This window comes from Parasteatoda tepidariorum, chromosome X2 (assembly GCF_043381705.1).
Source record: "Parasteatoda tepidariorum isolate YZ-2023 chromosome X2, CAS_Ptep_4.0, whole genome shotgun sequence".
NCBI lineage: Eukaryota > Metazoa > Arthropoda > Arachnida > Araneae > Theridiidae > Parasteatoda > Parasteatoda tepidariorum.
Genome location: NC_092215.1, coordinates 49223398 through 49240453, shown reverse-complemented (window position 1 = coordinate 49240453; position 17056 = coordinate 49223398). Strand labels below are relative to the sequence as shown.

Below are 17056 nucleotides of genomic sequence, written 5' to 3'. Positions count from 1 at the left end.
CAAAAAAAAACACAAAAGTAAAGCTATCAGGAAGTAAAAGTTCAGTTAAAGATGAAAATCTTATGAAAAAAATTTTACACAATTGCTAATATAGTCTATATGAGTGTGTATAAAAATATGAAAAACAACTTTCATTCAAAACTTTGTAAAAACAATTCATCAAGTTAATTATTAGAAACAAGAGCACTTACGGCAAAAAATGATTATCTGAAACAAAATTTAGTGATGGCAAACCTTGAACTTGCTCTGCTACAGTTATAAATATTAATACTTTCATTATCTAATTACACAAAAGAGAGAGAGAAGAAAATCAAATTAGTTAAATTTTGTCACATGTTGGTTAACTAAGACATAAAGTTATTACAATGATTACTCAATCATCAGTTTCTGTAAAAAAAAAAGCATTTTAGAATTAAGACTTGTAAATAAACTATGAATTTCACTCTTTTTATTCACCAATTTGATTAATTTATTAGCTGGTAAATTTAAAATAATATAAACCTGAATGAAAAAAATAAAATTACATCAAATAAATTGTAGTATAAGGCTCACAATATGATATCACAAGAAAATGTGCTTTGAAATCTTTAATTCTCATTTCTAATTTTTTTCTTTTTTTAACTTTAAAACTTAAAATCTAATTCCCAATTTCCTTAAAAGGCATTTCAAAAACTTGAATTTAATTAAAAAAAGTTATTATTTTTTTTAACACATTTCATTGAGTCTACTATTCGAACCAAAAACTTTTAAGTTAATTTGGAAAAGTTTAATCTGCTAACTTTATAAGTCTTGCCATCACCAAATTAAATAAACCCATTAATGGCCAAATGCAATTTTCTATCATATTTTGTATACTAATATTAAATGAATTGAAATTATTTAGGAAAAAATCAAGCCTAAAATTTCTGTTTAGTTTAATTAGAATGAAAACTCTTTTGAGACTGAATCCAGTGAACAAAAAAAAAGAAAATGAAATGGATTACTGCAAAATGCTTGATTGGCACTACCATGTATCATTATGCGAACTGAATACCTTAAAAATCGTAGGAGTTCAATTTATGTTTTAATAATTCAACTGTCCTTAAAATGGGATACTTGACATTAATGGGTTATCACTTGCTTAGAAGAAGTAGTTTTTTATATACTACTGAGAAGAAAACAAAATTCTCTGCAGTAAGACAGAGAAGGTCACAATGCCAAAGTTTAAATAAGGCACTATTTGAGCTGTCTTCAAAAGCACAGTATTGTAACAATAATTAAATATAAAAGAAAAGTTATACATTAAATGCAACATATTTACAGTATTTTATATTCAGGATTAACAAATTTAAATTTTTATAAAAACTTATTTTTTATAATTCATAAATCTATATTAAGAAGGAAAAGTAACAAAATATGCAAAATAGCTAGCAGCAGCCCCACAAACAGCAGCTAGCCCCATGTATGAAGTTGAAGATTTCGTATAATCAACAAGGGACCCTAAAATCAAAGAAGGGATGATTTGAGATAAAAAGTATGCTACATCCAACACAGCCATATCTTTGCCTACTCCTCTTATGTTACTGCTCTGGTAATAAATCTAAAAATAGAATGAATAAAATCAGAGCTTATAAAAATAGTTAAATCTAAACTGACAAAGTAAATTAAGAAAGCAATAAAATTATAATTACTCAGTTTTAACAAACAATGAAAAACTATGTGGTTCAATAAAGCATTGGCATAATACATACTTTAATAGCAAACAGCGGCTATGCCATATAGAAGAGTTATATTTTGATAAAAGAGCTTTAAGCATTGCTTTAAATAATGGAAGGTGATCATCAAATTTGATATAAAGATTCTGAAGATACTAATTAGGTTTCACTTATTGGGCAAAACTACAATAAATGGCTATTGACTGCCCTCATTGTACGAATTTCCCCACTACTAATTTAAACAGATATAAGAAAAATGCATAAGTTCGAAAAAAAAACATTTTTTTAAAAATCTGTTTAAAAAAATTCTGCTTTACTTCACCACCATTGAAAAAAATAAAATTAAGTTCAACACAACATCATATAGTTGTGAGTCTCTGCATTATTATGTGCATAAAACTAGGCTGAATAAATTAGTCATACATTAAATTAAGAGTTATGGCTACTCAAATTATATCACAATAAAGTAATAAAACAGATTTTCTTTAATTATTTATTCATTATTTATGGATTTTAATATTCTATAGAAAAAAAAAATTAAAATTCAATTTCAAATTTTCATTTCTAACAAAATTTTATCAAAAACATTTTCTAGTACATAAATTATCATTTCAAATTCTCTGATATGAATTAATTTATTCAGATATCAGTAAATATGTTACATGGAGCTTTTTCTCATCAAAATTTGAATGAAGGCTTGCTTGAAAAAAAATTTTTTTTATTATATTTAAGTAGTAAATACTAAAATTGACAACACTTTCATAAAATAAACTTCTACATATATATTTTTTTAATTAATTTGGATAAGAGTAAGTTTAACTATTCACTAACTTTCTCAAATATTAAGAGCTTTTCATTATTTTATGAAAAAAAGAAAACAATATGAACAATTTTTTTTATTTAACTCTTTTCGGTTGAATGCCATCAACTTTTTCATCAGCCATATGTCCTTTTGTCAACTAATGAGGCATGGTTTCTATCATCATTGATTCCAGTGTCCACATGACTCAAGGAGATCCCATGAGAGATAAGAACTTTGAAGATTCTCTGGTATGCATTATTTAGAACGTAAGGAAACAGAAACTGCACTTTGTGATCAAGAATATAATTTAAAATGTTGAGTGTCAAGGCAAGTGACAAATGTATAAGTTGTGGGTGGTCAACCTTAACAATTCTTAAAATTAAGCCACTTTGATACTATTCAGTCAAACTCATTTAAAACTTATTCTGAATATTAAAATACTTACTTCTTTCTTATCATAGTATTCAGTAATTAATGAATATGGCACAGTTGTAAGAACAGCATATCCAATTCCTGATGCCGCAGAAAATATATTTGCAAACAACAAACTTTTAGTCATTGCTGTTCCTAACATACTCATCGAAAAAATCAGTATTCCTTGCATATATACTCTATAGGTTCCATATCTACTTATCAAACACTTTTGAAACAAAGCAGCATAAAGAACAGCTGAAAATAATTTAATAATTCAGTGCCACAAAGATTGGATACAATTTAAATACAAGATCAACCATTTAACAACACATATAATTATTTCAGATCAATTTAAAATAAGGTAGATTATATTAATTGGATGTTTAGGTGCTTTGGAATTTATATTATTCCAAAAATTGGAATTCATATTATTCATAATAAATGAAACACTTATAGCATTTCATTTATAATTTTTGATAATAAAAAGAAGAAAAAAAACTTTTTCCAATGGCATGTTTTGTGAATTTGGATTGAGACTTCTGGATATTATCTAAGTAGGTTGCAAACAATTTAGTTTACTTTTTATTAAGTCATACCTGCTTCTCACATAATCACTTCGGAATAGCGATGTAACGAATGTATGGCCACTATTAGGTATTCGGCTTTTTTGCCAAATATTTGGTTAGTCGAATATTCGGCAAAGTATTATTTAGAAAATTATTTTAGGACAAATTTTTTTGGGGGAGAATTTTTAATAGATTTAATAAAGAATAATCTAAGATCGTTTTTTTTTTCTCTTTTCTTTTGTTATACATTATTGGAAATAGTTTTTACACATATTTGTTAAGCTCTGAAACTTATTAATTTATACTCTGAAAGACATTTGGAAAAGCGAAATTTAAAGAATTGAAAGTAGATTAGTTTGTACTGAACCATGAATTTTGTAATGCTAATTTTTTCCTTTTTTAATTATATTTAAGCAAGCCAATTTCATCATTTTTTGAACACTTCATATTTAAAAAATGGAGAACTTTTTTTTTGTTTCATATTTGCTTGTTTTTCTGTTTTAACTAAAGCAAAGCATGTTAACAGAAAGTTTCTAATTTACATCTTTCTTTTATTGTCACTTTTTTCTTGTACGGTAAGATGGATAGCTAGTAACATAGAAAACTGATTTTCAATGCTAAAGTTATATTTCAGAACTAAGAACAACTTTTTTTTGTTTCTTTCTTGATCTTTTTATTAACTTTTCCTTTTATCAGCGTTTTTACTATGACAGCATTTTTTACAGACATCAACATTAGAATACAATGCATGTATACACATAATTCTCATTCATGATAAGTATTAAAAATTTACGAAGTATTATGAATTCAAAATTCATGATAAGTATTAAGAATTACAAAAGTGTTTCTCTGAATTATAATTGTCAATTTTTTCCATCTAATTAATGCATATATAAAGTTTCGTGATAGAAAACCAAAAAATAATTATTTAAAAAATTTATTATTTATCTTAGAAAAAGCTCTAGATATGAATTAATTTCCAAAAATGTTTAAGAACTTAAATTTGTTTAAAAGATTCCTTTTAAATTTAAAGTAATGCTTTATATTTAAAATAAAATTAATTATTATGAGTATTTATTAAAATCCAATGTTAGTAGCACTTGATAAGTTTTAAAAGGTTTGATTGATTATAAAATAAAAAAATGAAAAATAGAACACACAACTGGTTCAATGGCAGTATATAAACTAAAAACATTGGTCCATTTAAAAAATTCTTTAGTAAATTCCAATTCTAATATAACTTACAAGATAAACAATGTAGCAATAGACCCCAAGATCCCATTCTGATGCCTTCATCATAAAGTGTAATGGCAAAACTTTCTTTCTCTGCATGTGGTCTGCCTTTATAAATAACCTACACATAAACCAATAAATATAGTTAGTATTCAAATATTTCATATGAAATTAACATTCAAGGGCAATAATAATGTAAACAAAATTATTGAAATTGAAATATTAATCTGAATGAAAACATATGACACTAAAGGTTTATGATAAAAAGTAATAACCAAAACCAATAACAATTTTAATGATTGACTGAACAAAACTCAAAATGATGCATCTTAACCGAGAAAGATTTGAATTCTTAATAATTGAAGAAATGAATGAAAAAGAAAATTAAGTTATAAAAAAATTTAATTACTGTCATATATGGAGGAGAAATTAATTTTCTATTTTAAGATTGTAAAATATTGGTCATCTAGAAGGTGTGATATAACCTTCCGAAATGGTTAACATGTTTTGAAAAAAAGAGTAATGAACTTGTTTTCCCTATTGTTTGAATATTATTATTATTTCATTTTATATATGGCCAAATGGCAGAAGGCACTGGGCATAATCCCAAATATACAAGTAGGAAACAAATCAAGAAAAATGAGAAATACAAATTTTAGAAGCTTAATTAAAATATACACACTAGTAAAAATAATATAAATTATGAAAACTGACTTTCTTTGCAAAGAGTAGCTTACAGTCTATATTTTGACCTCTGTACAGAGAAAAGAGAATAGAGTACCATTTACTGGCTATTCAAAATCCAGAAATCCTAAGTAAGTTATCTTGCATGCAATTATGCCGAAATAAAAAAGGCTAAAATAAATTGAATAATTGTTTAACTTATTGTTTTCTTATTTCTTTTCTTATGTCAGTTAAAATTTCTACAATATTTTTAACTACTTGTTATAAATTGCTATTCAACTATTGAATTTTAAATATGTATAGCTAAAATGAAACTCCTCAAGAAAAAGTTTACAAAATAATATAATAGAACAGTTGAATAAATGGAAATGAGTGAGGATTAAAAAAATGGCTTTATTTATATTGTTTTTCAGAATAAAAAATTGAATATATTTTAGCAGAATTTTTTTAAAAGGCTACAAAATCAAAAGGTCAAAAAATGTCTATGTAACTAAGATGAAACAATTTAAACTTCATAATATTATGTCCTGCATTTTCTGTAAGCATTTTCATAATTAATAACTCAAGGTTAAAAATTGCTTCTGCGAATTTTCAAGTTAAGTGATACAAGAATTCAAAGAGTTCAACAAAAAAAAATTAATAACTGTTCATTGGTTTATCACTGAACTTCATAAACATCAAAAAATGTCATATAAGTAAATATCAAAATTAAAAAAGTATGAGGCTAAGCAAATAATAATGATCGAAAACTTCAAACAAATTAAGTAGGTAGAGAAATATTCTAAATAAGTTAACTTATTACTTTTATTTACACATTGTGTTTTTAATAATTACTAAAAAAAATGCAAGTTGATTTCTTTTTAATTTTATAATTCAATCTAAAAAGTCCACATCATAAACCTTTAAAAAAAATTATCTACTACTTTATTTTACAGAGAAACATTAAATTAAGGTGGAAAAAGAATGGAATTCAGAAAGAAGTAAAAGGTGACAGTCACAAATATAATAAACTAAAAAACAGTGTGCGTATATAAACTTACATATAAATACATAGATACACATATATATACAGGGCTCGTGAAATACGTTGACATTGGCAACCTATAAATTTAGGTTGGTGACTATATTTTTAGTTGCTTAATTATGGTCCGACATTATTTTTGTATTTTAATAGTATTTCTATAAAAACTCGGTCAGAGAATTGAGCTTGAACGATATTTTTTTCTATTCACACCCTAATGTTCAACAATCATAGGAAAAAAGTTCTATTTTTCCATACTTATGCAATGTTGAGTATTCCTCAAATTTCTAATTATTTATTTTGTAATCATGTGATAAAAAAATACAAATTCACAGATAATGAAGAAATTTATAGTTATAACTGTGGAATTGTGATTGAAAACCACATGAATTTACAATGAAATCGGTGCAAAATCAGACCAAACTGGTCAAAATCGAAAGATATGAACAAATTGAGATTCATGGGTTGTAATAGTTTTGTATTAAAAATATCAGTATTGTTAACATCATTTGGAAATCTACTGGTACAACCATTGAAAAAGCAGTTAAGAAAACAACGTGAATACACAGCAAAATCAGCGCAGATTTAACGAGCGCAACTGAAGTTATTATTCAAATGAGCAATTTAAAATTCACTTGCTGTAATAATATCCTAACTATTACAAATATCAGTTGAAAAATAATGGCAATTTACAACAAAATGGCACGAATCGAATAAAAGCATCAAATAATTATTATTCAAATGCGCAATTTGCCAAATTTTTTTTAACAAAAATGAGCACCTTTTAACTGAAAAAATAATTTTAAGCACTTTTTATTATAGAATAATTATAATTAAGGCATGCACCTTGATGCATTTTTCCCTATTGTTTAACGTTTTTCATGTTAGTGTTAATATGAAATGTTTGATTTGAATTTCTTAAAAAACCTCTAGAGTTTTATATATATATATATGTATATACAGTAGGGAACCGATTATCTGGAACGATCGGGACCATCGCTATTCCGGATAACTGATTTTTCCGGTTTTCTGAATCCCTTCAAAAAGTCGTTTTTTTATTGTTAAGCCCAACTAAAAAAAAATTTCGGAAATAATCTTAAAAAGAAGAAAAAACGATGAAGTAATACACTAATGATTATTTCCAAAATGATGGTAAGGTGAACACCTTTCAAAAAAGAAAGAAAAATCCTAAAATCTTATGAGGAAAAAAACATTTATTTCAAAAAATGGCGGGAAAATTTATCGAATTTCATTCCGGTTTTTTGGTTTTCCGGATAATGGGCTCTGTACTGTATATATATATATATATATATAAACACACACACATATATACATACACATATATATATATACATACATATATATATACATATAGGGGCCACGCTAAGCATTCGTCACCGCAGCAAATACATAAAGCTTAAATTTGGCAAATAAGATTGTGTTTTAGTGAAAGTGTTGGCAGATGATCTTTTCCACTAGAAAGAAAAACATATGTAAAAAATTTTTAAGATATGCATTTGGTGAAAATTTTCGAAAATTGGAGAATACTTTTAATATTTGGCTAATTTACCGGCTAATAATTTGAAATCCTTAGAGCGGGCCCACATAATACATATATATGCGTGTATACATAAATTACCTGATTTAAAAAAACAATAATCATAATTACTTGTCCAACAAAATCTGTATAGTACATATCATGGCACATAACTCCCATCCAACCAAATAATGAAGCTATAAATAAATTAAGTAACACAGGTGGCATGACAAAATATTCTTCATACACATACTGAAAGAAATTTTTGATCCGAAGCTCAGTACGATACAAAAAAGCTTGAAATTTTGATCTCAGCAGTAATGATTTCTCGGGAAAGAAAAAGGTAGAAGCTTCGTCTGTGCTTTCATTGATCACTCCCAAGTTCGGTTTAAAACTAATTTGGACTTTTGGCAACTGAGAAGAATTGAAAACAATACAAATTTCTTTTTCTGAAGAGATTCCATTAGAATTTTTATCGAGAATTGCATTGGATTTATAAAATGTTCCATCAAAGGGTTTTTCTTGGGCAACACTTATATTTATGATTAAAAGTATAAGTAGAAATACAGACAATATAGTAAATATAGCTTTTTCTTGTCCACCAAAATAGATGCCTAAAAATGTAGTTGTCCAATTTAATGATGTAATAAAATATCCAACACATCCACCTAATGACAGCATACATGAATATACAGTAAATCCTGAGTTTTGATCTGATCTAGAATGAAATATATCAGGTATAAGAGCTTTACAAGGATTCATAAGTGCTTGACTAGAAAAGTCGAACAAAATAACACCAGTAGCTAGTCCATAGCAAGGACTTATAATTGAGTTACAAGAAAATATTTCTGAGCTATAAGGTATTATTAACAAAGAAATTACAGTAAGGATTCCCAAAACAAACATAAAGGGTCGTCTTCGGCCAAATCTATTTTGGCATCTGTCACTCCAACGTCCAATAATGGGAACTAAAATTAAAGAAATAAATGGACCGATTCCCATTATAAATGCAAGTGATTTATCTGAAAAACCATTTTTCAGTAAAATAGGAGAGATATATGTAAATCCAGCGCTTGAGCACAATTCTAAGCCAAATGCTAAAATATTGCTTCCAATGAGTTTTAAGAGACTTACAGATGGTTTTGCAATAATTTCAACAACTTCATTTTGGTCAGTAGTGTTACTGGATTCGACATTGTCACCTTGAATTAAACAGGATACTGCCATCTTCATTACCAATTAAAGAAACAAATTTTCAAAGAAACTAAATAAAGATACTTTCTTTCTTGGAGCTTTTCTTCCAAAGCAAATCTGAAAAAATATAAATAGATATTATAATAAATAGAAGCTAACAAATCAAACAAAATGAATTTAAAATATTAAGCCATAAAAAAATCACTCAGAGATAGTTATAGTTTCAATAAGTTATTATTAGTTAGTTATAGTTTTAATAGTTTACAAGTCATTTAATAGAATATGTAAATTATTAATGAAATCAATAATTGATTCTACATAATTTCAAAGTTCCATATAAAACTCCAAATATTATCAGGGTGCGTAACAACACCCGGACAGGCTGAGCACCGCCCTGACACCCCGGAGGTCAAGGAGGATTTATATTAAGGGATCACAGCACATTTTTTTTCAAAATTAAATTTCTCTTTTTTAAATAGAAAAGAAATTATGTGAAGAATTGTGAACGTTTCTTTTTTTGTTTTTGTAATTGCATATCTACTTTAAAGGGAAACAATAAAGAAAAGGGTAAAAAAAGGTAAATAGACTTTTTCCAAAAATTATTTCCCTCCTCAAAAGAAAGAAACTCCTTTCAGAGAGGGGGAAAGGCTACAACTGCACATAGTTGAATGTTAAGGCATTCTATAAATTGTACTTCGGTCTTTACTCCTGTTGACAATTTCTTTGATCATTTTATTGAGAGACTTTTTCTGAAACAAATATTCTAAACCAGTGATTCTCAACCACTGTGCCGCGGCACTTTTGTGTGCGGCCAAATTCTTAAAATGAGCCGCCAAATATTAGAAATGATACAATAAAAATTATAATGCTTTTTTTTATGAGTAAAGTTTAAATTAAAGTGCATATATATATACATATATATATATATACTTTTTATAATTTTTCCACGTTTTAATCGCGTGAACGTCAGCGATCGTCTTGTCTCTGACAATCTTAAAATAAGGTGGAAGTGTTTAAATTGTATATGACACACAATTTTAAAAAATGTTGTAAGAGCTAATCATTAAAGTAAGCTATGCAATTAATAAACAAATTAACAAAGGATAACTAAGAAAAATTAAGCTAACAATTAATAATTAGCAAAAAAAACTAGTTAACAAGAAATCACAAAAAAATAACAGTTAATGTTAAAAAAAATAACAGTTAATAACTATAGAAAACAAGCTAACAATTAATAACTAGCAAAAAATAAATAACTGTTACTAACTAATAAAAAATTGGTCAAAAGAAATAATTAATCCCTTAATAAATGTGCTTTTGTAGTACATATTATTTTATTTCACATTCAAAATTATTATTACAAACTATTTAACACAGTGTAAAATAGGTAATTAAACAATTTTTAATCTAATTTTTTTCATTGTGTGCCGTCAAATTTCGAAATCGTTAAAAGTGTGCCGCAACAAAAAAAAAACGGTTGAGAATCACTGTTCTAAACACTTTTTGCTAAATTTCAATTTTTTTATCTCATTTAATTGCATAATTTAAATTAACTATTTTTAATTCAAATATAATTTTCGTTTTTTAACTTTCATTTTTGAATTTAAAAATTAATTATCTATTTTTTAAACATAATCTATTGTTTTTTAAACATAAATCTTACCACTAATAATTTCCATTCTTAATGAAGTTTTTCTTTGAATAATAAGAAAACATAAAATAAATTTATTTCTAAGGAGGCAAGCAAATGTTTGCAATAAATCATTTAATATATTTAAAATTGTGTATTTATGTACTGTTATAATTGTTTCGTATGAATGGTTATATAAAAATTGCTTTTTATTTATGTTCGTATATCTAATTCATTTATAAAGTACACTAGTTCATGAATTTATAATTTGTTGTGTATGCAAGGAATTTGTTCTTATTTTATATTTTTAAAATTATTAAGACCTTTAAATTTTAAAATTGGAACTGGAATTTTTAAGCTTTTAAACAACTTTGTTTTCTTTCACAAATGAAATGCATCCTTTAATTTCATTCACAAAAAAAACACATTTAATTTAATTAAATAAAAATAGCTATAAACATTGTTTTGTTGAGAATAACTGAAAATATGTCATCGTTTAAAGTATTTTAGTTTAAATATATTACTGTTTTCCAGTCAATAAAAAATAAAGTTCTGCAAAAAAATTCTTTTATTTCGTTGTTACGATTAATCTTTATTCTTTTAGAAGAGATTTTTTTCATATCGATTCTTTAAGATCAGCATTATCTTTATTTTATAGGAATGAAACTAATATCAAGTCCCTTGCTTTGGTGGTGGTATATGTTTTATGCCAAATGGTAGGTTTATGTTGTATATGTTAGATATAAGTTGCATATACCAAATAGTAGGTATATGGTATATGTTGTATACCAAATATACTTAAGAAAGAAAATGATAAAAACTGTTAATTCACAAAGCAGGGATATAACACAATTGGGTGAAGAATTCAATAAATCTTCTTTCAAATCTACTATTTTATTCTTATTTCATCAGGGTTTGAAAAAACCCGGGGATTTTTGAAAAAACCCAACCCGCCTGGGTTTTATTGAAATAACCCGGGGAAAATTGGGTTTTATTTGAAAAAACCCGGGGAAAATTGGGTTTTTTCATTTAGTGCTCATAAATTTTACTGTGAAAATATTTTTATTTATTAAATAGTNAAAATCCATTACATATCTATTCTCTCTTATTTTAAAAAATTAAAAAAAACACATAAAATATCCCTTATACAACAAGAATAATTTATATAAACAAACGTAATTTTATTCCAATACAGAAAATGAACCTCAACCTATATTTTAAACAATTAAAATAATGAAAAATATTTTGAATACAAAAATTTCATTAAGAAATTCCAAAAAATTCTATTATTATCAGTAATAAAAGCTGCTTTTAATTAGAAAAAAAAAAGAAAATTTTTCAAAACGGAAAAATTTGTTTTCGTAACATTTGGTAGAGGGGGTAAAGTTGAGTGCAATTTATATAAAAAAATTTTAAATCAAATTCTTATAGAATATTCAAAGTAATTATTTGTGCTAAATAACATTTTGAAACTTTTTTCACTTATTATTTTTCTGAGTTTAAAGTATACATTTTTGAAAATTTCAATACTGAAACTATAAATAGTTTGGTCAGGAGAACACTTCAAAGTTTGGACCCTTTAATGTTAATTTTACTTTTTGCGTATTTCACCATATCCCGAGAACTTTTTAAGTAAAATGAAAGCTTTTTTAAACAATTATAAAATTCATTTATCCAAAGATAATTTTAAGCAAAAAATAGTTTATAGTAAGCATTTATTATTTTATTTATGACTTTATCTATGACTTTTTAAAATTTGATTTCTCAGGAACTATTCAACCGATTTCGCTTAAATTTCGTATTTTACCATGTGTAAAACTTAGAATATTCAGTATTCCCATTTATATGTGAACAAGTAACTTATTTCCATAATTATATTCGATAACATGATACATAAATAGCTTAAGTGACAATTAGAGAAGGAGAACAGAAAGTTTTAAAAAGGGCCCCGTCCAAAAATTTGTGCCCTAGGAAGTTACGGCACTGAATATTATGTTCTATAGGTAATTACTTTGTTCAATACAAAGTTACATTGGCCTTTCAAATTCAATCTTAAAACTAATTACTACAGTAAAAGTCAAAACAAAAACCTGACGGGATGTAGCAACTTTCTTATTTAAGATTTTTTTGTTTGTCGCTTATTTTTTATGACAAGGTTTGTGATTTGCTTATTCTTACTGACAAGGAAAAAGGTCTAAAATACATAATATTTGAATGGCCCTTTGGCGTAGATACCAATATGAAAATCTTCCTAGCGCCAATCCGCATCAACTCGTATCAGAGATATTCCCGTATCGGCATATGTTTGCATGAACTACGGGGATATTTTAGTATTGCCGTGTATAGATTTTAAACTTGCAAATTTTAAATAAAAAAACATGTAGATTTTTGCTTGGAGGTGGCTACCAGTTATACGGGGAGATTTCCGTATCGTGATCTGTGGCAGAATAATCGCCAAGTCTTGGAAACTTCCGGGCAGTGGTCCGCGAGAAACTAAAAAAAACATCACATAAAGGACCAATTGCAAGTTTAAAATCTATTTGGCACCTTGGCGGTTGTAGTTAGAGCGACAGATCACTATAATATCCCTTATATATTTTGCGAGTTGGTCCCTTTCAATGAAAATTTTTTTAAATTTCTTTTTTTAGTTTCTTGTAGGCCGCTGCCAGGAAGTTGCCAAGACTTGGCGATTATTCTGCCACAGATCACGATTCAAATCTCCCCCCAACTACAATGGCAAGAGGACAAAGAGTTTTTAAACTTGTAAGAAATTTCACACATATATATATGTAAATATATACATACATTCATTCCTCGGTTGTCACTTAAATTTTACGATTTTTTTTGGCACAGGTATGTCGAAATCTTTTCCTTTAATATAATTTACCATATTTACGAGTCCCGCAGTGGACTGATCGTTAAGACACTGTTCCCAGCAGATCACCGAAGTCAAGCATCACTGGCTGCAGTCAGTGAGCGGGTGGGTTACCACTTTGATCAGTCTGCGTAGGGACCGAAGGTGTGCGGTATTGGTCCTCGTTAAACTGTGCTACCGTAAAGTGCTCGACTTCGCATGCAGGTCGTCGGGCTACCGAAGCGGGGGTGCCATCCCCTCCACAGAGGATCAAAATTGTGATGGCGTGTCTTCAGATCATCCTCCGGGATGTTTCTAAGACCGTCGCCAATAGCCCATTGTGCAGCTCTAGTGCGACGTAAATTAACAACAACAACAACCATATTTAAACATATTTGGGCATTAATAACAGTCAATTGTTACCTTAAATTGAGCCATATCAAAACAAAATTTAAAAAATCCCCAAAAAACTCTCTTCTCATAAAACATCACTATATTTCAAATTTTCAAAAACTATAACTCGTAGATATACATCAACAAAATTCATAACACATTCGAAACTTTCCATTTTCAACTTACTTTTTCAGTTCTTTTCTTCATCTGAGATATTTTAAAAGGATAAAAAAAAATTTCGTGAAAAGCACTCATTGGATAATCTACGGGAAAGTTCCCAGAGCGGCACAAATCACAGATTCATTAATTACGGGCTTGAAAGTTACCAAAATTTGTGAAAGTAATTTTCAAAACAAAAACAAAATTACACATCATTTCACTTCTACTTCATCCAGCGATTCCTTCAAATATAATTAGCAATCTGTTTTGTCTTCGCGGCTACTGAGGCCTTCACTGATCTTCGTACGCTTTGGCCTCGTCCACTTCCAGTTAAAAAGTTAAACTTGCTTACTTCAGATTTCGTGCTAGGTGATTTATTTATACATCTTATTTTGATTTCTGTAGTCGTACAGTGAACTGAGAGTAAATATACATTTCCTAGAAGAATACAGAAGTCAAAAACTTACTGAGCGAGCGGGCAGGTGACATCTTTGATTAGCCTGCGAAGGGACCAAGAGTACGTGGTATTGGCCCTCTTTAAACTATTATACTGTAAAGTGCTCGACTTACAGGTCATTGAGTTACCAAAGTGGGGAGGCATCTTTTCTGCAAAGGATTAAATTTATGGTGGCGTGGCATTAAATTATCTTCAAAGATGCTTCCCTGACCGTTGCAATAGCCCATTTGGCGGCTCTAATGTGAAGTAAATAAGGTAAGCTATTTTTTCGAGTGACTGTACTACTACTACTACTTGTTTTATTGAAGCGGTAGAAATAATAAATATTGTAATTTAAGAGCTCAAACAATATTTATGGAAAGATATTATTCTCAAATATTCATTTCATCATTCATTGGAGTGAAATTCCTTTTTGTTATTTATTTATAAATTTTTAAACTAAGTGAGCCTTCATACTGAACCCGGTTGCCGCACCTCCGATCGCTGTCTGGGAAATATGAGAACCTCGGTGAAATATATTTTTCCACGAAAAACTAGCCAATCAAATTCATTGCTTATTTATAACACATTTGCCTGTTTAGTCGGGGACTTATAAAACGTTTCTTTAACTATTTCGAAGAATTGTATTTTTTTTTTCACTCTACCAATGGAAAATAGGAATTAATTACTTTATTTTCTGCATATAATCTTATTTAAAAGAAGAAATTGCATTGCAAATATAATGTAATTGTGCAATTATGTAAATGTGTAATGTAATTGAGTGTAACGTAATAGTTCAATGTAAATATAAATTAAAACCAGAATTATTTGAAAAAGTGAATACCTAATTAATTGATACTTATTATCTTTTATAAAATAAGAATATTTGGCATTTTAAATTATTTTACATGGAAAGCAAAGTAAAGTCAGAATAATTAAAAAAATAAAAACTTTTGTCAAGAATTAATGTATCAAGCATTTTCAAATGATAAACATTAAAAGAAAAATTTCCCATGCCGGGAATCGAACCCGGGCCGCGTGGGTGAAAGCCACGAATCCTAACCACTAGACCACATGGGACTTGCTCAGAGAGATAAAATGAAATTCCATTAACTATTTCATACTTTATTGTTCGAAAATGACATATTTTGAATTTAAGCAAAAATTAATTGCTCATAAATATGGGGAAATTAATTGCTCATTAAATGGGGAAACACTTTAATTTTAAAATTCAAAACTATTTTTTTTACTCGAACAATATTTTTGGAAACTGCTATAAAATTTGCATTACTAAAATTTATTATTCATACTTCAAGTTAAATTTCTATGTTTAAAAATTTTTTATATATAAAAAAACTCGTTTTGGTATTCATTATAATAATTATTATTATTTTTAAGTTATATCTTTGTTCTCCAGAACAAGTTTAAAAAAATTTAATTTAAAAAAATGCTCTTACATTATTCAATAGGTTTTCGAAACTGAAAGTAACAATAGGTACTCATTTTGAAAAACACTTTTTACATGTTTCTTAAAAATTGAATGACTATAAATATGATTTGAAATAAATGACTTTGCGAAGAAAAATCTTTTAGATTTATTTTTGGTGGCGTCATCTATGAACTTATGTCAAAATTTAATGAAGGAGACACGTTTTTCTTCTTCTTTTTTTTCTTCTCTTTTTTTGTATGCAAAATATTATACGAGTATTCAAATACGTATTAAAAAAATAAAATACTGTGGCTAGAGATATCATACAAATTTTAATAAATAACATACAACATTTAAGTGTTTTAAAATATTCATATTAATAATTTAGACTAAAAATAATAATAAGAAAAATTATACAAACTGTAATTTTTGAAAATACACATTTTATTTCTTTACAATTTTATTCAAGCTTCAAATTGAATTCTTGTATTTCAAATTTCCTAATTTAAATAAACTTTACGAGGATATTTAATATAATGAAAAATATATATTTTTTTTTATTCCACTAATTTTATAAAGCAATGAAAATTTCGAATGCTGTATTTATATGTTCTATACGTACTAATGAGTTTAGGAAATGTACATACTTTCAAATCAGAACAATCTTGAAAATTTATAGCAATAGCGTTAGCTTTCTTTCATTCAAAAATAAATTATTTATAGGATGAGAAAGAACGTTAGAGTTAACAGAAAACGATAATAATTTTCTAATTTTAATCTTTTGCTCTTATGTAGTATGAAGTATAAATTGAATATTAGTTTATATCAATTAATGACAGTGCATCAATTAATAACAGCATATCAATTAACATGCTGAAATGTTCACTATTATATTACAAAAATTAGTGAAGAATCAATAGATAAGATCATTTTTCCAAAATCTTAATTAAATTTATCCTAAAACAATATATTTTAACGATCAAAAGTGCAAATTTTATAAAGTTATTTAT

At 27.1% G+C, this 17056-nt stretch overlaps 1 protein-coding gene and 1 non-coding gene across 2 annotated transcripts; both read right to left on the bottom strand.

The window, feature by feature from the left end:
* Window positions 1-604: 604 nt before the first annotated feature.
* LOC107437397 (solute carrier family 45 member 3) lies at window positions 605-14444 on the bottom strand. The gene is made up of 5 exons (XM_016049383.3): window positions 14209-14444; window positions 8084-9262; window positions 4722-4830; window positions 2942-3165; window positions 605-1579 (listed from the first exon to the last, which is right to left on the bottom strand). The coding sequence occupies exons 2-5, from the start codon at window positions 9182-9184 to the stop codon at window positions 1373-1375; spliced, it is 1641 nt and encodes a 546-aa protein (XP_015904869.1). The 5' UTR covers window positions 9185-9262; window positions 14209-14444; the 3' UTR covers window positions 605-1372.
* A 1181-nt stretch (window positions 14445-15625) lies between these two features.
* TRNAE-UUC (transfer RNA glutamic acid (anticodon UUC)) lies at window positions 15626-15697 on the bottom strand. Its single transcript has one exon. It is a non-coding gene; the product is annotated as a tRNA-Glu (tRNA).
* Between the last annotated feature and the right edge of the window lie 1359 nt (window positions 15698-17056).

Excerpts from the sequence above, each read along its gene's own strand:
- LOC107437397 (XM_016049383.3), bottom strand. The coding sequence starts at position 9,184 with ATGAAGATGGCAGTATCCTGTTTAATTCAAGGTGACAATGTCGAATCC. Across the intron at positions 3,166-4,721 it reads ATTGCTACATTGTTTATCTT|CTGTTCTTTATGCTGCTTTG; the intron begins GTAAGTTATATT and ends AATTATTTTCAG. Across the intron at positions 1,580-2,941 it reads AATACTATGATAAGAAAGAA|ATTTATTACCAGAGCAGTAA; the intron begins GTAAGTATTTTA and ends TTCTATTTTTAG.